The sequence below is a fragment of the Salvia hispanica genome, chromosome 4, assembly GCF_023119035.1.
Source record: "Salvia hispanica cultivar TCC Black 2014 chromosome 4, UniMelb_Shisp_WGS_1.0, whole genome shotgun sequence".
Lineage (NCBI taxonomy): Eukaryota > Viridiplantae > Streptophyta > Magnoliopsida > Lamiales > Lamiaceae > Salvia > Salvia hispanica.
The window spans coordinates 50,126,101-50,152,465 of NC_062968.1; the positions used below are offsets into that span (position 1 = coordinate 50,126,101).

The window sequence follows — 26,365 nt, forward strand, 5'->3', positions numbered from 1 at the left end:
TATCTCAAGTGCTTCCCATTTTAATAAATTAATGTGCCAAAAAAGTTGAAACAAAGAAATCATTTCATGCATTGTGAGAGAGAATAAGATATTAGTAGTTGAAATTTCAAGGAATTTGAGAATATTCCGCCGTTCGGAAAAAATTCTTCATGACTAAAAATCCTTTTTTTATTTATTTAATCTATTTGAAGACTTAAAATTCTAAATAATCGATATTTTCTTGATTTTAGACTTTTTAGTGGTCTGGGGAAGTAGAGTAACTCAAAGAAAGGGTCAAAAAGTTGATCTCTGATTTATTTTTTTGTGGGCATCCCATGGTCAAGACAGGGACTTTGTGATTATTTTATTTTTACTTTTATTTGTTTGCATTTATTTTTTCGTAAAAAAGTATCTAACATTATGCCCTTGATTATTAGCAAATCTTAATATACTATTACGAGGAGTAAAGTTGATGAGGCTATTATTACAAAGTGGAGTACTACATAAATACAAAAGAAAGAATCATTTTACATCATATAACAAACTAGTTAAAAGTGAACATGATGAATTTTCCCCTCATAATCTCCGTCATCACTGATCCCTTTGTTTGTTTTTTTTTTGCATAAAAAGGTAACATATAGTATTTGTAAGTAAAAATGTCATGCATGAAATTTGCAAAAATAGGTCATTGTCTCTAAATTTCAATTCAAATGCAAGCAGTAGTATATTTATTTTACCAGTCCATTCAATTTAAAGACATTTATTTTGTTATAACCATCTCAACGAAATATCATGCCATATTTTCGTAAATTATTTTTAATAGCTGCAACACTTAAAAATTGTACCATATTAATTCTATCCTAAAAATATTTAACTAAAAACCGTTTTATCGATTGTTTTTTAAATTTTTTTATAAATATTTTAGTCAAATGTGGATGTACATTCTTGACTCAATGGTTTACTATGACAACTGATGATTTTTTTCCCTTTTGAGTTGTTGCCTTGTTGGGTTTATGTGCGGGTTTTTACCTGTGACACTCTACTCAGTACTCACTGAACTAGTTCTTTAATCTTGATTTTTGTGTCATTTTGATTTGTAATAAAATCTCTGCAGCAATCATCACTGTTTAAAACATTATTATATGTCTCTGTGAAACTGGAACACTGTAGACGTGGCCACGGTTCGTAAAACCGCCGGTTCCGGTTCGGAACCGCCGGTTTCGGTTCATGACATGCTTGAACCGTAACCGGCCTGGCTATGACGGTTCCGGTTCCGGTTTAACCGGCGGTCACGGCGGTTCCGGTTCCGGTTAATAACCGCCGGTTTTTCGCCGGTTCCGGTTCGGTTCCGGTTTGTTTTTTTTTTTTTTTTTTTAAATCTTATAGTTATTACTTCTAAATTCTATAGTACAATCCAAAGAGAAATTGATAACGATAAAGAATTGCAATTTTATTGATTTGAAACTTTGAATGTAAATTTCTACAATACAATTACAAGTTACAAAATACAACAATACAAGTATACAACTATACACTTGAATTTAAAATATAGATACAAAATTACAATTTACAAAAAATATATTAAAAGTTGAGCTCAACTTAAATTTAAAGGACTTGAGCTCAACTTAAATTTAAATTTTGAAATTCAAATTTTAAAAACGGTCGGAACCGCCGGTTTTTGGTCAGAAACCGGTGGTTTTCTGACGGAACCGCCGGTTCGTGTCAGAAAACCGCCGGTTTCTGACCAAAAACCGGCGATTTCGACACCTTTTCAGGTCTACGCTGCAACCCTACGCCCTACGCCTGCAACCCTACCCCCGAACCGTCGGAAACCGGCGGTTTTGTGTCAGAAACCGCCGGTTTTCCGACACGAACCGCCGGTTTCTGACCGAAAACCGGCGGTTAACCGTCCTTTTCCGGCCCCACCCCTGCAACCCTACGAACCTACCGGCGATGACCATTTATTTCCGGTTAACCGGCGAACCGGCGGTTAACCGCCGGTTACGGTTTCAATTTTGTTGAACCGTAACGGATTTCGAATCGGAACCGTCGTCCGGTTCCGGTTCCGGTTCCGAACCGCCGGTTCAAAACCGGCGGTTAACCGGTGGGCCGGTTTGGTTTGGCCATGGAACACCATAAAAATCCTGTCTTTCACCTTTGTTCAATCTTAATTACCTGGGTTTCAAGATACTCAGTTTCAAGTCATTCTACAAGATATAAGCACAACTGTAATTATTGTAATTTTCTTTCTTCTTTTTCTGGCAACTAAAATATCATCATCATTACAACCTTTCCTTTTCTCTGACTTCGTCTATTGTATTCATTGTGGAGTAGAATGAGACGCGGCCAAGAATCTTTTTTTTTTCTGTTAGATCCAAGTCATCATCTTTATTCTCCTTTATATCTCTTAGAAAAGTGCTTACAAGTGGAGAGTATTTGTTGTTTTCTTTGATTCTTTCTTACACTGGGTTTCTGGAGTTTTATTTGATTAAGTAAAGTATTATTAGGCTTTTTTCAATTCAATTGCAGTTTAATTATTCACTTGTTTTGCCATTTGAAGCTGTAGTTTTTGAGCAATTCTTTATTTGTTTTGTCATTAGACTAAGTTTGGGTTAAGCTTTTTTTTAGCTGCGAATATGCTAATGATTGGCTTCATTTGTTGACATTCATCTAGTGCTTTTTTCTTATGCAGGACAATATTTTTCTTGTTCCAAGATTATATAGTTTAGTTTCAAGCTCATGCATTGGCCAGACAATTTAGCTTTACCACCTTAGCTGAGTGTTGTTGAATTTGTGATATAATGCTTTGTACTCCCATTTCTTGATTTGCAGTTTGAGCTTGCTGCACCTATAAGTTGTAGTCGAGAGAGCGTTTGGTCCGGCTATATAGTTGGGAGTCAGTGTAGTTCGGGCCTGAACTTTCACTGTCAGATTGGTAGTGTGTGGTGTATCTTTGTGCCGTTTGCTAGTGGGATATGGAAGAAGTTTTTTCCTTGATTTGTGTTTGAAGATTGCTTAGATGATTAGTACCGCTTGCTAGTGGGAGATGGAAGAAGTTTTGCCTTGATTTGTATTTGAAGATTGCTTAGATGACGAGTACTGTTTGCTAGTGGGAGATGGAAGACGTTTGCCTGGATTGACGTTTGCCTGGATTTGTGTTTGAAGATTGCATAGATGATTAGTGTTGAATAGGGTTATTATCATTACGGCCTCAATGGGCGGTCTTTGTTCGAGAAGAGCCACTGATGAGACTACGTTGGGTGGTGCACTTCCTCATGTTAATGGACGTTTCAGTTACAGACCTGGAATGGTTTATCAATCCCGTGGACTGGATATCCGAGAAGAGAACATTCCGAGGGATGTGGAAGTTACAGATAACCAACTGAGGGAACCATTCTCCTTTCCAGAGTTGAGTTCTGTTCCTCATGGGACAAATATGGATGATATCAATGATGGAATACCTCGATTGTCTAGGGCTTTATCTGATAAATCGAGATCAACAAGAACAAAACAGGTTGCACTGACAAAGGTATGTGCTCTAATGGATATAACTCTTTGTTATCTTGCTTAATCTGTCAATTATATTTGCTCTATTGTGTCAAAACTTGAGCCAGGAATTTAAAATCTTCAGTATTGCGGTACTTGTGGGTGGTATATTTGCATAAATTGTGTGTGTGTTGCAGGCTTTCCCGAATTGTGTTTGCAACTTCACATGGTTTTTGTACATGGAAGTTTTGGATCTGGTGTACGTTGTGAACCCGATAAATAACTACGGTCTTTACTATTACTCTTAGGTCTCAGAAATGAGTTCCCGTCTTGGCAGAGCAGGCCATGCCGGCCTCGAGAAAGCAGTTGATGTGTTGGATACTCTTGGCAGTAGCATGACTACTTTGAATCTTAGCAGTGGTTTTGCATCTGGGTTAGCTACAAAAGGAATCAAAATATCAATATTGGCTTTTGAAGTTGCGAATACCATTGTTAAAGGTGCCAATCTGATGAATTCACTTTCAGAAGAGAATATTAGGCATTTGAAGGAGGTGGTACTCCCTTCTGAGGGTGTACAGCGTCTAACATCGAGGGATATGGGTGAACTCCTAAGAGTCGCTGCAGCTGACAAGAGGTGTGCATATTGATAACAGTTGCATGATATACTCTTTTCCACTGATGTGCTCATTCTCTCAATATCAATCAGGGATGAATTGAAAGTCTTCTCTGGTGAGGTGATTCGCTTTGGGAATCGGTGCAAGGATCCTCAGTGGCACAACTTGGACCGTTACTTTGAGAAGTAACTGCAGATATCCTTTCTCAGTTTGCTGTTCGTATCTTTGTTAACACAACAACTGAGTTCCCAATATAATATATAGTTCATCTCTACGCATTTAGGTTGGAGTTAGAACTCACACCTCACAAAAAATTGAAAGAAGAAGCAGAATGTGTGATTCAACATTTGATGGTATTAGTTCAGAACACTGCTGTAAGTTATATTACTTCTCTTTTTATCTGCTTTTGAGATGGAGAATAAATTTATGATAGACTATGGATTGAGAGTCATCCTCATGAAATGTTTCATGGCTACTAAAAAAAGAAGCTAACATCCCCATAAATATTAAATCTTTAGTTAGAGAAAACCAAGTGCAAAGTATTTTAATTTATTGTGTTATGTTTCAGATATAAGGGCTCAAGAGATATTACTGTTAATATTAAATCAGTTAGATCTTATTAGGTTGAGATGGGGTTTGAATTTGTGTTTTATCATTCTGTAAAATACCTTCTTCTCAACTACTCATGAAATTTTAATTTTGTGCTGTATGTTTCGTTGGCATCACTCTGCTTTTTCCCAGAGAAATGGTAATTTATTGTTTTATGCAGGAACTATACCATGAAATGCATGCATTAGACAGATTTGAACAAGACTGCCGGTGCAAAGCTCAAGAAGAGGATAACTCAAATGCTGCACACAGAGGTACTTATGATACATTCAAATTAAGTTAAATATTTGAAAGATCCAATGGTAGGTACACACCAATAAGAATTTATACGTAATGCTCGACAATGTATTGCTATGGCGTGTATATGAGATTTTAGATATAAATGAAGTGATCAAGTGAGTTGTCCTGATTTTAATTGGTCTCTGTTGGCGTATTGAAGTTTTTCTAAGCGTCATATCGTAAATTATGATGTTCTCGTAAAATGAGAGAAGTAATCACTTTTTGCAAATTAAATGACAGTCATTGATGACCTTGTCAAGTTCATATGCTTATGTTTTCTTTGCTTTGTTTGTAATATGTATATAATAATTTTTCTGGAGCCTCCCATTTTGTTCTTTTTGCCCTAACCTATGACTAGTCACATCTTCCTGTTTCGCACTGTCGCTCTCTTCTTTCTGAAATTGTTCTCCCTCCCCATGAAGGAGACAGCCTTGCAGTTCTATGTGCAGAGCTGAAGAGTCAAAAGAAGCACGTAAAGAATTTGAAAAAGAAGTCTCTATGGTCCAAGATATTGGAGGCGGTAGCAATTCCAAACTCTTCTCTTATATGAGTTCCAAATGCATGCTATACACAAGAAACGGAGCTTACTATTTTTTATTTGCAACACGACTTATATGTATTGAATATTGCTTACTTTTTGGTCATTACAACCATTCTCCAAATACCAAACTGATTTATTTATTCTTTATCTATGTTAATTAAGGTGATGGAGAAGCTTGTGGACATCGTCCATTATCTACATTTGGAGATCCATTCTGCATTTGGTTCCAGTGGTAATGCACAAACGCTTTTCTTTTTCAAAACAAGATATGGAGTATTTTTTACTGCTTATGCTGCACAATCCTTTTATTGAGTATGTCTTAACTCGAAGAACTATCGTTCTGGTAGTTTCTGTCTTTCTGAGCTTCAATCTGTGTGTCACGTATTCCCTCAAATCTATGTTTGGTTATAGGAATAGATAATTATACTTTGCTTTATTGACTCACTGTCAAAGATGGATACAAGCCAACGAAAGACCACTGCCAAAAGCTGGGATCTGCTGGACTTGCACTCCACTATGCAAATATCATAACCCAGATTGATACACTAGTGAGCTTGTTCACCTTTCTTATTCTACGTTGTACACTTGTACCTCTCTTGTAATGACATGCAACATATCTCTCTCTTAACTGTTGCGTCTGTCGTGAAACTCGATATAAGCTCCTTTTCTGTAAGTTGATTTGGTCGACATACCAAAAGAAACAAATTTTTATGATACTTATGGAGTATGCCTGTCTTCTCGCTCAATTTGTGGATGAAAACTTTGAAGATGGAGAAGCTGATCCATGCTACATATAATTAGTTTGCCTATATTTTGAACTATGGCTGCTGCAATTTTCGATCAGGTCACTAGATCAGGATCAGTGCCGCCAAGTACAAGAGACGCTTTATACCAGGGACTGCCACCAACTATGAAATGTGCTTTGCGTTCTAGACTGCAATCTTTTCAACTCAGTGAAGAGGTCCTTTTTTCTTTATTTTTATTTGGCTCAAACAATGATTATGTAGTTTTCAATGTCTACTTGTGATTTTTATACATTTCTTTGTGCAGTTTACTGTCCCAAAAATCAAAGAAGAAATGGAGAAAACTCTTCAATGGCTGGTGCCTCTGGCCACTAATACAACAAAGTAAAACTACTATCCTCTCTAGTATTATGCTTCACGAGATGGACTGCGTTTAAACCTCACTCTGTCCCATTTTTTCCCTTGGAGGCTGCGACGTTGTGTTAAGATTAACAATAGGATTACTTGGTTAATTTTTAAGTTCAACCGATTTTGTGATACCTCTCCTGCCCACGTTCTAAGAGCTCTGCCGAAATTACTTGGAACTTAAGCAACCATAATTTGTCGGGTAAATATCGCTTTCTAGGCCCAATATCTCCCACTAAATGACAGATTTGAATCCAATAGATAGGCTTCTTGTTCAAGTCTTGGGGCTAGAAAGTGATATCTACCTAATTTTCATGTGTAGAGCATCTGGCACACCCTTAGTCCTTTTGATATTTCTTTTGCTTTGTTTTTCGGTACATACTTTGACTACATGCCGTGTTCGAAAACAGGGCTCACCACGGCTTTGGTTGGGTAGGTGAATGGGCAAATGCAGGGTACGACACTCATCTTTCAAACAATTCAATTGCTTTCGTGGTGATTGACTATATATCGTGTTATTCAGATCCGAGATGAACCACAAACTTGCTGGCCAGATGGATTTGCTCCGCATCGAAACTCTTTATCACGCGGACAAGGAGAAAACGGAAGCTTACATTCTCGATATGATATTATGGCTGCATCACCTCATCAGCCAATCAAGGGCTGCAAATGGTGGGCTAAGATCGCCCGGCAAGTCCCCAATCAGATCCCCTAACCAGAGAATGCTCCAGCTTTCGAGCCAGAAACCGAGCTCACCGTCCTCAACGCTGTCAATCGAGGACCAGGAGATGCTCCGGGACGTTAGCAAACGGAAGCTGACTCCCGGAATAAGCAAGAGCCAAGAATTCAACACATCAAGAACCAGTCTTTCCAAGCACCACAGGCTAACCAAGAGCAGCAGCCATTCTCCAACACATGAAACCAAGAGGGATCCTTTCCCGATCCGAAGGCCGTCTTCGGTCCCGATAATCAACTTCGACATCGACCGGATCAAGGCGTTGGACATGATTGATAGAGTCGATACAATTTGAAGCCTCAACGTTGTTTTGAAATAGGCATGTTTTCGTGATGCATATCCCCGGCCCCTGCTCATCTCTTTAGAAAGCCGAGCATGGTGAGTGGGAGGAGGAGACGTGCAGCGCGTGTTGTACATGGAGAGTTATATCTTAGGAATATACTGGTGTTACCCGTGAGATCGAGAAGACGGGCAAGCTCGGACGATGTTCGACCGGTGTTCGTCGGGTCGGTTTAGGTACGAGTGAGTGCTCATGGGGGTGTAGTTTTCATCAGTATGTGTACAGAATGAGGTATACTTGGTCAAGTCTATTGTTGATGAGTTCCATTGCTGCCCTTCTAAATGCATCTTCTGTTGTGATAAATGGATCAAGCTAATGTGTTGTGTAGGGGTGGAATCGTAATTTTAGCACTGATCGAGTATAGAAATAGAACGGAAATTCTAGATAGAGTTTTTTTTGGTATTCCGTCCAGAGGTCCTATTATAATGCTTTTAGCACCCTAATCTAAAATCAAGACTAAATCTCCACCCTTGTATTTTAAAATGAGTGGATGAGATTAAAGCTCACAAAATCTCAATAAATAGTAGACAAAATATCAACAAAAGGGTAATATCGTCATTATGTTATCATATGATAATTTTCGTGAGTGTTTTTTTATATCAACATTGTGTATTACAAATATCAACAATATGACATTGGAATATTAACACATTTTTATTGAGATTGGACATGCATAATATTGAGATTTTGCCTATAATATATTGAGATTTTTTGTTGCATTTGTTGAAAATAGCTGCTTATCAACATGTACGAAAATTGAAATATAATTTATCAAATTTCATCATCCGAACATCGTCGGAACATATGCAATTGAGATCTCGTTGGAATCCTTATTAAATTATCTTTAATTTGATATATTTTTTGCGAAAAAAATAATTTAAATTGAGAGAGTTACGTAAATTTAAAAATTTGAGATGATTTTGAGGAGAGAGAAAGTAGTTAGTTATAATTACTACATATAGGATTTGACATTAATACCCTTTTAATTTAATTAATAATTATTTAAATTTAAAATATATTACACTTGGCATCATATTAACCACAAGATCTTCTAATCTAATGGTTGAAAATTGGTCTCAATTTGGGATTGATAATTAGTTAGCAATTGATTACATCCCTTTCGTCCAGTATGCTGTCATCTCAAAGAAGAAAAATATGTCCTTATATATATCTATATAAAAACAAATCTATTTTAACTACTCCATACAAAAATGTTTTTAATAAATATATTATTAATTATTTATAATAGATTTGTGTTAAAATGACAACACCTCTTAAAGAGACACTGTGACACCACGTATCCAACAATATTATAAACGCTAGAGAAAAAATTTTACCCTTGAGCATTTTTTATGATTGTCACATGACAGCTGATTATTCGTCCACGTGTACAAATGATTGGCTAAGAATGGTGGTATGGTGTTACTTTAAGAGGTGTTGTCATCACTACATTTATAATATCCTAATATAGTGTAATTTTTAAGGATAGTTTAATAATTCTCTTATAGATATAATTATTTAGTTAATATTGACATCATATAAGATCTTTTGTATATTAAATTAGTTCTAAGTACAGGATAATTTAATTTTACAACTTTTGTTTATCACACGTATCATAGTAGTTAATATTACAATAAAATGATTTACAAGATTCTTTTCAACTAATGCTATATCATATAAATATTGCAAAGACTAAAATAATCTTCGAATCTGAAAATTTAAAATACATAAGGTGACGTATAAAATTGTATCCAGATATAACGTGTCAGACTGAACAATGCATAACATGTATTGATGACAATAATTCAATATTACTACTAGCCAGTGTTTTAAAAACCGTTCCGGACCGGCCGGTTCGATCGGTTCAACCACGAACCGGCAGGTAGTCCGGTCCGGTTTACCCCTAAAAACCGCTAGTACATTGAATCGCCGTGAACCGGTGGAACCGGCCGGTCGGACCGGTCCAACCGTGAACCGGAAACCGGTTTTTCACCTTTTCAAAATATTTTTTTTAAAATTTGTTGTTGTTAGGGCTTGAACACGTTGTATCCAGACATAACGTGTCAGACTGAACAATGCATAACATGTATTGATGACAATAATTCAATATTACTACTAGCCAGTGTTTTAAAAACCGGACCGGACCGGCCGGTTCGATCGGTTCAACCGCGAACCGGCAGGTAGTCCGGTCCGGTTTATCCCTAAAAACCGCTAGTACATTGAATCGCCGTGAACCGGTGGAACCGGCCGGTCGGACCGGTCCAACCGTGAACCGGAAACCGATTTTTCACCTTTTCAAAATATTTTTTTTAAAATTTGTTGTTGTTAGGGCTTGAGAACACATGACCTCCTCTCTAAATACCAACTCCTTTACCACTCCACCACATCATCATTTTGTAATATTATGAACATTAATTATTCTTATACATTAAATCTGAAATTCTTTTTCCACTAAAACTAATAATTTATTTTAATTTTATATTATTTTAAGAGAATGTTAATTATAATATATTTCTTATATTTTAATTATACTTTTACAATCACTATATTTTACAATATATAAGTTTATAATTATACATAGAGTTTAATATTAGTTTTTAATATTGCGTATTATAATTTATTATTGTATTTAAACATATGGTCATTAAAATTATAATATACTAATACAAGACTTGTTTTCTATAATAATATTATTAAATATATAACACTATAATATTTATTGATAAAATATTTAATTAAATCTTATTATTTACTACTACTAAATAAACAAATATATAAACAAATATATATATATAGAGTTGCGATCAATGTCGAACCCTTCTTAAAGACCGAACTAGAGACTAAATCTCATCCATGCATTAATCACATCTAATGGTTATTAATAATTTCTGATTTTTTTACTCAATTAAATTGGTAAAGGGTAGTTTAGTAATGTGCAGCTCATCCTCACTTCCCAATTCCAACCAACTTCTCTCTCTACAATTCTCTCTCATCGTAGAGAAGGCGCCACCGTATCCTCTTCTCTAGCTCTCTTTCTCTCCCTCATTAGTGCTTCTACGACCACCGCTCCCTCCACCTCGCTACTTCGCTGCCCGCTTGCCACCGCCAGCCTGGCCGCTTCGCTATTGGAATTCTCATCGGATGCATCCTTGCCTCCGCTCAATAGCTCGGTGAAGGAAGCAACATAAGAAGATTTCTCTTTCTCATTTTTCTTAACCCACTACAAAAATTTCGCGAAATAGTAGCGGAATTTAGCAACGGAGAAAAATCTGATACTGTTAGTAGCGGATCAGTAACAGAATGTCCGTTGCGAAATTTAGTAAGGGAATTACTAGCGGATATTCAATAATCTTTGGCGGCATAATAGCGCGCTCTATATAGTGTCGAGTTTAGTAACGGTGATTGTCCGCTACTATTTAGCAACACACAAATCTGCTGCTATTAATTATTTATTTATTTAAAAAATTCAAAATTATAAAAATAAATACAATTAGCAACGGATCATGTCAGCTACTAAATAGTAGCAGCGAAAATTCGTTACAATTCTTATTTTTAAACATTAAAAAATAGAAATCTGAAAAACAATATTAACAAGGATCCCGATCCCATACTAATCCGTTGCTAGGATTTAATATATTTATTAATAAATATACTAATATTATTCCCTCACACATCACACACGATTAAACTCAACACACGACTAAACCCTCCCCTCCCACGCTGCCTCCTCAACTCTTTCTCCTCGCCGGTTCCTGTTGTCGGTTCATATCTCCGGCATTTATCCCTCCCCTCCCACGCTTCCTCCTTGACGCTGCCCCGTCGCTGGTTTCCTTCGCCGATTCAGGTTTACGGTATGCCCCTTCTAACGGGTAGCTTATTGATCTCCGTCCCCTCTTTTTATCTCGGGGGATAAATAGGATTTAGGGAGTCGGAAGTGAGAGATTGATTGAGGAATAACAAGCTCCAAAGCCAAATCCATTGATTCATATTTCCTCTTACTGCAAGTTAGTTTCATTATTGATGACTTGATGAAGATTTTGATTTGGTAAAATTTAAGTGGAATTTAGGTTTCTCATAGTTAATTCCACGTATACCCTATTTGATTTTTGATTTATGAAGTAGTTGCAGATAAGAAATTGCTATCAAATTTGTGATTTAGTTCTATCATATTTATGGAGTAATTTTGTGTGGTAGTAGCAGGTAAGGAATTAATCAAACTTGTGTTAAATCAGATAAGGGATGAGTACACCATGATTTTGCTCTACTCTATTTGGCTCAATTGTGCACATGAGATTTTTGTAGTATGGCCATGAAATTGGGGAACATCTTGGACATAATGGTTACAGATTTAGATGGACTAGAATAGGTGGACAGTGGGCTGACACCACTTCTAAATGGAAAGAAACGGTGTGCACATATGTTCATTTTCATTCTTTCTCTTATGCTAGTATATTCATGAAACCAGATTTTATACTATTTGATGTAACCCACAAAAGAACTAGTGTTCATCATTGCCTTATACTGGATTTTTTTCAACTTTATTTGGTGACATGTCATTGTATATTTGATTTGTTAGAGTGATGATGGTTATGTTTGCTACGTGTTTTCTTTTTCTCAACTTTAGGTGTTGAGAAGTTTGGAAGGACTGCAGAAGGGGATTCTTGGTGGAAAACATGGAGAAAAGTTCTTCACCAAGATGAGTGGAGGTATTAGTTTTTGATTTGCATTACTCATGTCTAGCAATCTTTATGTTGCTTAAAAACTATTAAGTTGTTCTCATCCTCAAACTTGCTGTTTAAATCGCAGTAACCTAGGGTTTAGAAGTGCACAAAAACAAGCATAATCAGGAACAGAGAAAGCTGGGTGTTATGAAAATTAGGTAAACCAGTTTTGATATATTTTTGTTTTGCCGATATCAGATACGAAGCTCTCATATCAATTAACTTTCTGAAACGTTACTAGGTGAGGCTTTCTTTGGGAAATATGCTTACCATAATGATCTAGTTATATTCATTGGTACAAAGAGAAATTGTGGACTCAGAGCAGCTACCAAGCATCCTATATACGAAAATTTTCGTGTCAAGGTAAGATTAAAAAAAATATATTTCCTTGAATATATAAGTTTCCGTGGCTTTGATGCTACTTTGTGATTTAAGTATGTGTTAATGTTGATTACTTATGTTTTAAGCAAGAACATGATATCACATATAAGAGAATTGTAGATATATTATAAATATGTATGTATTTAGATATATATTCAATTGATTATTCATATAACATTTTCATTCATATTAACATGGGGAAGATTACAGATTTGCTGCTACAACATTATTGGAGGGACGAGTCTGCAAGTGGACCACAAACTAGAAGAGATGGATGGAAATTTCAATGATGAGCGCGAGAAGTGAATGAAATTAAACTAGAACAGGATGTGAAGATTCTAAATGAGAGGATGGACAGGTTCATGTCCCATCAACAGTCCCATGACTCGAGTCATTCTGTTGTTTAGTCTCGTAGTTTTAATTTTGAAAAATTATGAGTTTGGCCTGCAGTTTGTAATTCACTATCAACTATATTCTAAAGTCACGAGGACATCGAACTTCATGTAATTTGTAACACTTATTAGTATGTCTACAAAGAATTGTTTTATTTATTTGTTGAGATGTAGGTTTGTTGTAAATAGGTTGTCGTAACTAGGTAAGCAATAAACAAAATTGATTAGTAAAATAAATTTAAAATTAGCAACGGAATAGCAACATAATAGTAATATATAAAATAAAAATTAAAAACTCCAGTAGCAGAATATATCTGCTGCTATTCTACTGGTAATAAACTTTTGCTACTAATCCGCCAGTATTAGCAACGGATATATCCGCTGCTAAATTTGATTCATTTTCGTTTCCAATCTGATTTCAATTTAGTAGCGTATATAGTCTGTTGGAAATCCGTTGCTAATTATTAGTAGCGGATATTGTTCGTTACAGACAATTTGGCAGCGAGGCTTTTAGCAACGGAGACTGTCTGATACTAATCCGCTGCTAATCGTATTTAGCAACGGAATTAAGTCATTTAGCAACGGAAATGTCCGTTGCTAAAACGCGAGATTTTTGTAGTGACCGTCTTCTCAGATCTGGAAATCGAGGTCTCGAAGCTGCTGCTACCACCGACCGCCGCCGGAAAGGGGGAATTGATCGGCGGCAGCTCTGCAATCGAGCTAGCTGCTGCCGCGAGCAGCCACTCCACCGCCTTGCTCGGCTGATCGTAGCCTAATCGGTCCTGCAAATCATAGAATTCGATCGCGGTGTTAACCGCTAATCGAACGCAGCGGTCTCTTAGCCCTCGCGATGTCAGGACCTTGCTGTGGCTGTCCTTCCCGCCGGTGGCTGTCAATTCGCTTTAAAGTAATAATACATAAAAATGAAGTAAATCACAGTAAAAATGAAGTAATAAAATATTATAATGAAGTAACATCTTTAATTGATGTGTTGTTTGCACATTAAAGTATGCCATCAATTCGACTCTTATTGAACTAAATTGTTGTTATAACACATTAAAATGAACTACATATTCTTTTTGATAAAATAGTAAATTGATAAGATGAAGTAATAAATTATGATAATAAAGTAATATAAATGATCTGTTTTCCTATTAACTATAATCTAGTTAGTATGAAGTATTGGATTCATATAATGAAGTAATAAGTTATGATAATGAAGTAATATAAATGATCTATTTATACAGTAGGTTTTATTACTAAAATGAAGTAATAATACATAATAATGAAGTAAATCACAACACAAATGAAGTAATAAAACATTATAATGAAGTAACATCTTTAATTGATGTGTTGTTTGCACATTAAAGTATGCCATCAATTCGACTCTTATTGAACTAAATTGTTGTTATAATGAAGTAATAACACAGTTGAATGAACTAAATTGTTGTTATAATGAACTAAATTTGTAGGCATAAATTGTTTGTTTTAATTTTCCACTAACAATAGTTTGCATGTTTTATATCAGTGGCATACTTGCCTGACTGTCCATCCCAACTGATCTTCATTTATATTACTTTATTTATATTACTTATTACTTCATTTATATGATCTTCATTTATATTACTTCATTATCATAACTTATTACTTCATTATATGAATTCAATACTTTATACTAACTAGATTATAGTTAATAGGAAAACAGATCATTTATATTACTTCATCTTATCAATTTATTATTTCATTCTCATGTTTTATTACTTCATTTCGGTAATAAACCTAACTGTATAAGCAAATCAATTACTATGAAATTGATGGAGAGCTTCTCATGTCAATTCAGTTAATCTCCACTTCGCCTCTGTACAAATTTCGGTCGACATATCAATAGGCAAACACGGAATATTCTCGTACGTTCCACCGCAGCTAAGAAATAGGATAATCGCCGGAGAATTCGTACGGCAGCGATCTCAAATTCGGCAATGGAGTCTCATGGCTCCGGACTCCGGAGAAATAAATTACTTCATATGATTTGTTTATTACTACAAGCGTATAAATTTATTTCTAGTAGGTATTACTTCATTATGTGCTTTTGAAATGAGATTTTGTTTTACGTCCAAAAATTTAAACAGCAACAAACCATCCTCACTGTATAAACCCCATAACCAATACAAACTCTCCATCACAAAAAAGGAAAAAATACAAACTTGTCCAATACAAGAAATCATCCAAAATTGACACACAAGCAAATCTCAATGGGCTGAGCCGTGATTCTGGGCACCACCCATTTGTTAGGCGTGGGGACGGACTGCACAAATGCCCTCATCAGCATGTCACCATGCCTCAACTACATCCCCCGAAACTCTTCATCTCGCTCCTCAAATTTGATTTCTCACCCAGCTTAGAGTTGGAGGACCCCAACGTTTTCTTCACCTATATACAAGAAACACATAACAACAATTCAAAGTCTGAAACATAGTTTATGTTACATCATTAAAATAGTTCGGAACTTCAAGATTTAGGTTCTTTAGTTCAATAAAAGTATAATTCACAGCTAAATATACATACAAAACAGTCAGTTTATATTACTTCATTCCATGAGGTTATTACTTCATCAAATAGCTGAATTGGTTCATCCAACTGTTATTTCTTCACAAAATATGCATACAACACAGTTACTTCATCCCATGAATTTACTACTTCATCAAATAGGTTAGTTAGTTCATTCAATGCTATTTCTTAGCAAAATGGAAGTAGAATTATATAACAAAATACTTCATTAAATAAGATAGTTAACTCATAATGAACTGGATCTTCTACCTAATGAACCAAATTATAAATATAATGAAGTAAAAAGTATTCGGTGCTTGTTAGGTTTGACATTGTAAACATGGATCAAACAAGTAAAGGGATCATGTCACATGGTTGTATGTTGTGTGTAGTAGGGTGATAAAGATTTTTAATCATGTAATTTAGATTTATACCTTGGTTCCATCATCCTTTGGCTCATTATCTATATGCGATCTCACATTTGATCCATGTTGAACTAATATTGATTTAGAAAATGATTCATTACAAGGACAAGCTATTTCATTGTTTGAGATGTATACTTCTGAAAATTCTGATTTTACCTTCTCCATTATATTAGCTTTTAAGTTTTCCATAAGGCTTGCGTAAACACTAAAGTTTGATGGCGATGTAACATCTGTCATTTGTACATTAAGACCCTACCAGTAGTATTATATAAAAAATAGTTCATTCAGTACGATAGTTACTTCATCATGCTGAAATATTACTTCAAACAGAGTTAATAAAAGACAAGGTAAAAAATAGTTCATTCGGTACGATAGTTACTTCATCATACTGAAATATTACTTCAAATAGAGTTAATAAAAGACAAGGTAAAAAATAGTTCATTCAGTACGATAGTTACTTCATCATACTGAAATATTACTTCAAACAGAGTTAATAAAAGGCAAGGTAAAAGATAGTTCATTCAGTACGATAGTTACTTCATTATACTGAAATATTACTTCAAACAGAGTTAATAAATAGTGCATTCAGTACGATAGTTACTTCATCATACTGAAATATTAGTTCAAACAGAGTTAATAAAAGCCAAGTTAAAAAATAGTTCATTCAGTTCTAAAGAAATTCTTGCATTCTTCTTCTTTTGAGACGAATTTTCTCCTATACATAAGAATATAGAATAAATTTACAACATATAGTTCACTAAGAATACTATGTTACTTCATTTAATGTGCAAACAACACATCAGTTAAACATGTTACTTCATTATAATAGTTTATTACTTCATTTTTAGAGTCATTTACTTCATTATAATGTTTTATTACTTCATTTTAGTAATAAAAACCTATTGTATAAACAGATTATTTATATTACTTCATTATCATAACTTATTACTTTATCTTATCAATTTACTACTTCATTAAAAAGAATATGTACTTCATTTTAATCTGGAAACCACACATCAGTTAAGTTTAATCCTAAAACCCTAAACCTATACAACACAGTATATAGATAGTTCATATTTAATGTCTATTACTTCATTACAATGCTTTATTACCTCATTTTACGAATTTGCTACTTCATAGGATAATATATTAGTGCTTTAACTTCATTTTATCAAATTACTACTTCATAACAAATATTTTTTATACCTTCTTCCTCAGAAATTTTTCTTCCAGTAGCTGTCTTCTTGCGATGATATTTTAGTCCTACATCTGTTTCGATTAAAATCGGAAACAAATTTCAGAATATAATGAAGTAAATTAAGATTAAATATCCGGAAAGCTTAAAAGTGTATTACCTTCATCGGAAGTTCTGGTGTGGCGCAATTGGCGTCCACTATCGCCCGAGGACTTCCTTGTGTCAACCATTTCGATTTTTCCAGAGAAATAGCTTTGAATCGTCTATTTGAAGTAGAAGATGACCGTCAATTTAGAGAAATAAATCAACGTCGATTTGGAGAGAGAAATCAGCGTCGATTTACAGAGAGAAATCAGCGTCGATTTGGAGAAGAGATTCGTCGATTTGGAGAAGAGCTTCGTCGATTTGGAGAAGAAATAGAGAGAGAAGTGAAGACGGAGAAGAAATAGAGAGAGAAGTGAAGATGAACAATCTGTGAATGCAAACCGCATGAAGTAAAATTCATCTATTCAAATTTTTTTACCTTACATGTATTTTGACCAAAATACCCCTGGATTGAAGTAAATTAATTACTTAATGAAGGAGTGAAATTATTAAAGTATTGTCTAATCTCATCCATTAAAAACTAAATCTAAGGGTCCTAATTTGGTCTCTAGTTTGGTCTTTAAGGGTGGATTTGTGGTTAATAGGACTCTATATATATATATATATATATATATATATATATATATAAACAGTATTCCGGTTCAACCAACGGTTCGACCAGTGAACCGGTTGAACCAGTGAACCAGTAACGACGCCGGTTCGCCGGCCGATCCGATTTTTAAAACATTGCTACTAGCATGTAAGGATAATTTATAACACCCCAATATACCGTCATATTATAGCTGGTAATACAAGCTTGTTTTAGTAAATTTATACCAATCCCTAATTAATTGATATTTAAATACTACCGTCCACAAAAATAGTCCGATTAAAATAGTCTTATTTCTAAAAGTGGAAAGTTTATATCTCGTACTTTATCTACTTTTCTTCCTCTCTCATATTTTATCTACTTTTTCACCTTTTCTCTTACTTTACCAATTTCTTATTAAAACTTGTGTCATCCACAAATGAAATCATTTTATGGATGGATGGAGTACTACTCTCTCCGTCCCACTTTAGGAGTCCCGGTTGAGTTCGGCACAAGTTTTAAGAAATGTAAAGGAAAGTTGGAGAAAAAAAATAGTAGAATGTGGGTCCTACTTTTTTATATTAGTTTTATAATAAAATGTGAGTGGAAAAATGTTAGTGAAATGTGGGGCCTAATAACATTTATGGAATATTCCAACCGGGACTCCTAATACCATAAATGGTAATATGATTCCACATTCCATTAACTCATTTCACTCACATGTTATTTAAAACTAATATATACAAGTGAGATATTTATTCCGCTATCTGTTTTCTATACACTTTTCTTAACATTTCTTAAAACTTGTGTCGCTCATAAATGAGACTCCTAATAACGGACGGAGGGAATACTCCTTACTAGTATTATATTTTAAACAATTTTATTAATAAATTAAAATTTATAAAATTATAATTACTCCGTTCCATTGTAGCGAAGTCATTTTGTCGTTTTAGTACGTTACATACTAGTGCAGTCATTAAATACTTTTATTAAAGTCAATATATTTTTTCTCACCTACTTTACTTTCTCTTACTTTATTCTTTTTTCACCTCTCATTCATTTACTTAATTCACTTACCACAATTATTTTTAAATCGTGCGTTCAAAAGAAACGCTTTCACTGTCGGGGAATAGAGGGAGCAGTACTCTATAAAAGCTTTATATGTTTAGCCGATAAAATAATCTTTAACAAAATCCAAGAAATGGGATAAAAAAACACAATTCTTGAAAAACGTGGTTCGGTAGCCTAGCTTGTCGGATATTAGATCAAAGTAACATGTTACTTACATAGCAATAGCCTTGTTACAGTTATTAGTACGTATTAATTGTACTCCCAGTTTTCGAAGTGCTCAAATTTTACATTAAAATAGTGTTCATGTATGTCCTAGCCAAATATTCCTCCTCTCAAGTGGCGCAAACAAAATTAATAGTGAAAATCAAATTTTATTAGTTAATTAATAATTCAAGGATAAATATATTATTTTGAGGAGGCTTGAATGCACACATATAAGACTTATTGAGATTTATTAATAACACTCAGTATTTAATCTTTAATTAAGGTGTAATCACGTGAGGTCGTTCGACACAAATATTTATCTTGTATAAGCCTATCACGATTTATTTAATTGGTAATGGCAAGCATATATTAATTTTCAATATATATTTAAAATAATTCTTTCACTCAAATTCAACACGACCTAGTGAGGATATATTCAAATTGAGTTATGTCAGGTACTACCTAAATGACATTCACTTTAATAAAATTCTAGATGATCACTTAGATAATACTGAGTTTATATGCTTCCACCACGACTCCACAAATATATTCCATCTATGCACATTATAACTTCGCGACGAATTAACTTTATCAAATTGGAATATTATGTACTCCTACCTTACTATAGATTTTTAGAAATTTAAACTCTATCTCACTTTATACCAATATTTAGTAATAATCGCAAGGCATATGCAATGCATGCATATCGAAGGGAATATTTATTTTATTTTTTTACTGGAGTACTATATCCGAACACAAACGTATTGCATATATTTATGTGATTTAATTCGTATACCATCTCTTTTGTAAACATTGTAATAATAGTGTAGTAGTAGTACATTGTAAAAACAAGTACTACTATCTCTGAAAAGTAGAACAAAGCTTCTGACTAGTACGTAGTAGGGCTCCATCACTCCATGCATGAACGGAATACTTCCAAAATCTCTCAGTAAACATTAATGGTTAAATATGTGACCACTTTTTATCTTCGGATTCCTATTAATTATATGCCGTCCTTTAGAGGTCAGTATGTTTTATTCTTCAAATTGATTTACCGTGACCTATTAAATTGTTAGTTACAAAAATGTAAGATAGTCCCAACAAAAGTAAACTAAAACAAATACAGATGTTTCGATATAAACTGAGCTTTAATGATGGAACTTTGAGACATGAATATGATAGTCACTTACTATTATTCGAGAATATATGTAAGCTTTATACCTAATTTTGAATTGATTGCATAAAACTTTATTTTTAATACGAGAAGAGTTGTTAAATGTTTGATTAGGCATATGATATTTTAGAGGCTCTATGATTGTAAATGAATAGTTTATTAATTTAAAACATAAAAAAGGTTTAAGAGTATTTATTTTGATAAACAGCGTTAGCAAGCCCACCCACCTAACTTTACCCGCCAAAATAACTATAAAAGCCCCCCATTATGTTCCACAGTAATCCAACACTTTCCTCCTATAATCTTGTACGTACGCATGCATATAGAAACATAGAGTTTGAATCCATTTCTAGAAAGAGAGAGACATTGATAGAGCTGAATGGAGGTTCGAGGCACTGCTCCATCTATGCAGCAACCGGCGCCGATCAAAATAATGTTTCTGGTGGCGGCGATAGCCGCCGGAGTGCAATTCGGGTGGGCCCTACAGCTCTCCCTCCTCACTCCATACGTGCAGCTGCTGGGGATCCCCCACACCTGGGCGGCCTTCATCTGGCTGTGCGGCCCCATTTCCGGCCTCATCGTGCAGCCTATCGTCGGCTACTACAGCGACAACTGCACCTCCCGCTTCGGCCGCCGCAAACCCTTCATCGCCGCCGGAGCTGCGCTTGTCGCAATGGCCGTTTTCCTCATTGGCTTCGCCGCTGATATAGGTCATGCCAGCGGCGATCATTCCGGCAAGGACCCAAAACCTAGGGCAATTGCCGTTTTTGTCGTCGGATTCTGGATCCTCGACGTTGCTAATAACATGTTGCAGGTTTGAATTGCGATTTCGGATTGCATAATTGAATTTCCCCCCTTTTCTAGGGCTTAATTGAATCGGTGATTTTATGCAGGGACCGTGTAGGGCTTTGCTGGCGGATCTATCAGGCGGAGAAGCTCGGAGAATGAGCACATCAAACGCGCTCTTCTCCTTCTTCATGGCGGTGGGAAACGTCCTCGGCTACGCCGCCGGCTCCTACACTCACCTCTACAAAATCTTCCCCTTCTCCAAAACCGAGGCCTGCGAATTCTACTGCGCGAATCTCAAGACTTGCTTCATAATCGCCATCGCCTTATTATCAATCCTCACCGCACTCGCCCTTACCTTCGTCCGCGACGTCCCCGCCTCCGCTGCGGCGACGGAGCCGGCCAAAAAGGGTAAAATCCCGGTGCTGGGGGAATTATTCGGTGCGTTGAAGGACCTCCCTAAGCCGATGTGGATCCTTTTATTGGTGACGTGTTTGAATTGGATTGCGTGGTTCCCTTTCCTGCTATTCGACACTGATTGGATGGGGAAAGAGGTGTACGGCGGGAAGGTGGGCGAGGGGAATCTGTACGACCGCGGCGTACGCGCCGGCGCGTTAGGTTTGATGCTGAATTCGGTGGTTTTGGGGGTGGCGTCGCTTGGGGTGCAGTTCTGCTCAAGAGGCCTTGTAAAGGTGAAGAAGCTTTGGGGCTTCGCCAATTTCTTGCTGGCCATCGGTTTAGGCATGACGGTGGTGATCACCAAGATGGCGCAGCACACGCGCCACTACGGCGCTGATGGAACGCTGCACACACCGGAGCCCGGCGTCAAGATTGGAGCTTTGGTACTCTTTGCTATCCTCGGCATTCCTCTCTCGGTTAGTTCCTTTTCTCTCTTTCTAATGTAGTTACTTCTTTTGTCTTATTTAATTTGAATTTTTAGAAATTTTAGCGTATAATTAAGTTTCGGTAAGTTGATTGCTTATTTCTTGCATGAAATAGGCAGGTATTAACTAATTATGATTAAAAATATTTTTAGTTGTTATGATTAAAAATACTCCACAATTTATAGCTAACATTATCTTTTTTCAAGTAGTGGTTAATTAGAGTGATTAAAAATTTAAAACTACTACTCCTATATTTTATCTATACGTCCCGCATCCTGTGGTGAATAATGAAATAACTGTGTAACATCCTTAATTAAGAATATTAATTTTTTGCCTTTTATTGACTTTTACGTGTGAACAATATTATTAAAAAATCACACCTTAATTAGACATAGATTTATAATTTATGCGAAGCGTTATTATTTATCCGATCACATGATAAGTAGCCATAAGCGGTATTTTTTTTTTTGGACACCTGTTTTTTTTATTTTATTAAATGGATTTTGCGGTAAGTAGATTAGTAGTACTAATTAGTAATTACTTGGCCATGTGATGATAATAATCTTTTTGGAAAGAATTTTCTTGTCAGTTTAATAGTATGAAAAAAGAAACTAGCTAGCTTTATGATGACTAAAATATAGTACTACTAGTAAAAGAAAAAAACTTTACTCTACTTGTGTTCCTAAAAATTTGTCATTTATTTTCTTTGTCGTGTGTTTCTAAAAGTTTGTCGTTTTTCACTTTTACTATTTTTGGTAGTGAATCTCACATTCCATTAATTCATTTTCACTTACATTCTATAATAAGACTAATATATAAAAGTAAAGATTTACCTACTTTCTATCACATTTCTTAAAATTCGTATCATCGAGTCAAATGGTGTCAAATTATTAATTACAGTAATTATTAATTACAGTCTACAAAGGAGTAATACTATAGAAATTGGAAAGTGACTGTCTACGTACTTGAGAAGTGATGAATTACAATGTTTATTTTCTTATGGTAAAACTGAACTAAACGTCCTTCATCCTTCACCCGTAGTAGTGATTGCACCTACACAGCTACACTCTTCATCCCCAATAATAAGTATATTTTCTTTTTATTTAATAAGTTTCATATTTTCCTTCTTTTTAACAAATCTAATAAATATCTCACTCTTTCGTCCCACAAAAATATGAACATTTATAATGACAAGAGAATTAATGCATAAGATAAGAGAGATTGAAAGAAAAAAATAATTATAATATTATTAGTGGAGAATGAGACCTACCTTATTATATATAAAAAAGTTACTAAAAATAGAAGCGGTATTTTTATGGGAGATCCAAAACAGAAAACGTCCCTATTTTTATGGGATGGATGAAGTATTTATTTTAGAAAATATATTACGTATTCCATGAACTCATATTTTCGTATATTTATTATAAAATTAATATTCCCCTCAGTTCCTTATTGATTGAATCATTCTATTTTAGAAATTAAATATAATTAAGTCATTTCTATTTTTTGGCAAAAGTAATATTCACTCCTACTTTATACTCTCTTATTTTTATTACTTTATATCTTTTGTACTACTTTATTCCATCCACTTGAACACACTAAACATTTTTTTCTTAATTTTTGTGTCGAAAAGTTATTTTTTCTTTTATCTTTCTTACTCTATCCCATCTCCTACTTTATTCCATCCACTTCAACACACTAAACATCTTTTTTCTTAATCTTCGTGTCGAAAAGAAGTGTTTCAATTAACGAAGAACATAAGAAATACATAAAATAAACTCCTTCCGTCCCAACCTAAGTGAGATGTTTTTTTTTGGTATGTCCCAACCTAAGTGAGACTTTCCCATTGAGGCAATAATTAACTTACCTCTCTCTCATACTTTATTTTCACGTGTCTCTTATTTTATCTTCTCTCCTACTTTGTTCATTCTTTTTATTTTTTAATTTATTCTCACTTTCTATTTCTTACTACTTTATTCACTCTCTTCTTTATTATTGACAATTTAATCAATTGAACACTAGTATTACATAAAATCTCCAGTCAAATTAGAAACGTCTCAATTAAATCGGGATAGAGGGTGTATGAGTCACAAACTTTTTATTTATAAAATCAAATAATTTTTTAAAATGTGCACGGTTAGAAGGGACCAAATGGAGTGCGGAGTATTATTTTGTACTGTTATAAGTTGCAATGTATTGAAACGAAATAATTGCAAATAATTATTGGCAAAATTGGGCAGATAGCATAGATACCAAAAAGAATAAAGATTAGGTTATATTGGCTGGTCTTTTGCATATTGTCAAGCATACATAACTACTTTTTGGCTCTTGCCTAGCCAAATTAATGAAAATGATTAAAGTCATACACAGAGAATCTGCAGAACTTAATAGCTACTTTGCTTCTTTTGGGTGAGGGACAAAATAGCATTAATGGCAGTTTTTAGTAGTACTATTTTAACATCATAAGGAAGGAACAAACCATGAACGGATCTGGTATTAAAGATTAGGCTCCGTTTGTTATAATTAAAAAAATGGCTGAGCAACCATATGGTTAGAACTGTAAAATCCCTCGTGTAATATTGTTTGTATGACTTGGTTAGAAATTAGAATTCATGGAGTTTTAGGGGATTTGCATATGTTGACTTTGAGAAAGTACGAGGGAAAATTATGGTAAAACACAGACATAATAATATGGTGAAAGTTACTTTTTGTTTAGTCCTTTAGAAATCATGATTTAGAGTTAATTTTTGGAAGTTGGTTCTGGGTACACAGTTAGATTATGATTTTGTTCCATGTGGTTCCTTCGTCCTTAATAATTTGTCACCGTTTAACTTGAGTTTTAAAAAATGTAATAAAAGTAGGTTAAAAAAGTTAGTGATGTGGGTCCTACTTTTATATAGAGTATTAATTTTATAATAAAATGTGAGTGAGAATGAGTTAATGGAACGTAAGGTCCAATAAACTTTTGGAGATGGACAAAAATGAAAATAAGCGACGATTTTCTACTTCCTCCGTCCCATTAAAGATGTCCATATTCTTGAGTGACACAAGATTTTAGGAGAAATTATTTAATAAAATAAATAGAGATGAAAAATTAGAAATATTTTAATAAGAAAAGAGAGATTTATTTTTAAATATAAAAATAGACATCCAATATGATAACAATATAATTTTGAAAAAAATCTCATCATTTCATATCTAGACGTCCAACATTAAATGTGGGTGGGTGTGTGGGGTGGGTTGGGGGTGATGTAATGATTAATTTGTTAGTATTTGGTTGGCAGAGGTTGACTTTGAGAAAATACTTGACTTAATTGCACTTTATTTTTGTTTATGATTTTTCTGATGGAGTCTCCTAATGTTGTCAATTAGGTGACTTACAGCATTCCATTTGCTTTGGCTTCCATATTTTCCAGTAATTCTGGTTCTGGACAAGGTAAATATTGCCATGAATATATCATTATCTGAAAAACAACTATTTTCTCCCAATTTCTTTATTCTAAACTACATAATCATATATGCAGGCCTATCACTTGGAGTTCTAAATCTTGCAATAGTTATTCCACAGGTAATAATTAATTATCACTTTAGCCCAATAATGCATCGACATAAATTCTCCACTATTGCACAAAATTTGTCTGCCTAGTTGACTTGTGTTTGATGTACGACGGATCACACAATTTTGCAAAATAAACAAAAATAATTGATTAAATCACATGCCATCTTATCAAAATAGCATGGCATAAAGTTTGAGCACATTACTAGTGGAAGGTTATTAAAAAAGTGGCAGTGTGGATTGATTCTTTATATTTTTGGATTTGTCCTATGCTACAGATGCTGGTTTCCGTAACAAGTGGGCCGTGGGACGATCTCTTCGGAGGTGGGAACCTACCTGCATTTGTGGTCGGAGCAGTGGCCGCCGCCCTCAGCGGTGTTTTGGCTCTCACGATCCTTCCATCGCCGCCTCCTGAAATGGTGGCGAGCAAGGCTATGACTTCCGGAGGATTTCACTAAAATTAATGTGTCGCTCGTTGCACGCTTTTATCTGAACTTATAAATGTTGTCCTCTATCTTATATATCTCCAACTTTAATGGTATTTGTATACATTAGTTATAACGTGATTATTGTTATGTGGTTTTTCGCTATTTATTTCAATGTGGATAATAATGTATGACTACA

At 34.8% G+C, this 26,365-nt stretch overlaps 2 protein-coding genes and 1 long non-coding RNA gene across 5 annotated transcripts; all 3 read left to right on the forward strand.

Moving 5' to 3' along the window:
• Positions 1-2,162: 2,162 nt before the first annotated feature.
• Positions 2,163-8,121, forward strand: LOC125222681 (protein PSK SIMULATOR 1-like). 3 transcript variants are annotated; one of them, XM_048125424.1, is made up of 13 exons: positions 2,163-2,216; positions 2,812-3,508; positions 3,774-4,099; positions 4,172-4,264; positions 4,363-4,453; positions 4,849-4,942; positions 5,390-5,487; positions 5,671-5,740; positions 5,962-6,056; positions 6,353-6,469; positions 6,559-6,635; positions 7,067-7,111; positions 7,180-8,121. In XM_048125424.1, the coding sequence occupies exons 2-13, from the start codon at positions 3,194-3,196 to the stop codon at positions 7,685-7,687; spliced, it is 1,929 nt and encodes a 642-aa protein (XP_047981381.1). In that variant the 5' UTR covers positions 2,163-2,216; positions 2,812-3,193; the 3' UTR covers positions 7,688-8,121. The 3 variants fall into 3 exon arrangements, with proteins under 3 accessions (XP_047981381.1, XP_047981380.1, XP_047981382.1); XM_048125425.1 differs by lacking the exon at positions 2,163-2,216 and adding an exon at positions 2,354-2,471; XM_048125423.1 differs by lacking the exon at positions 2,163-2,216 and having other exon boundaries at positions 2,353-3,508.
• A 3,317-nt stretch (positions 8,122-11,438) lies between these two features.
• On the forward strand, positions 11,439-13,385 carry LOC125217951. Its single transcript, XR_007175845.1, has 5 exons — positions 11,439-11,583; positions 12,357-12,438; positions 12,539-12,611; positions 12,695-12,816; positions 13,045-13,385. It is a non-coding gene; the product is annotated as an uncharacterized LOC125217951 (long non-coding RNA).
• Positions 13,386-20,834: 7,449 nt separating this feature from the next.
• LOC125223692 (sucrose transport protein-like) lies at positions 20,835-26,331 on the forward strand. Its single transcript, XM_048126950.1, has 5 exons — positions 20,835-21,329; positions 21,409-22,176; positions 25,558-25,621; positions 25,710-25,753; positions 26,020-26,331. The coding sequence occupies exons 1-5, from the start codon at positions 20,895-20,897 to the stop codon at positions 26,197-26,199; spliced, it is 1,491 nt and encodes a 496-aa protein (XP_047982907.1). The 5' UTR covers positions 20,835-20,894; the 3' UTR covers positions 26,200-26,331.
• The last annotated feature ends 34 nt before the right edge of the window (positions 26,332-26,365 follow it).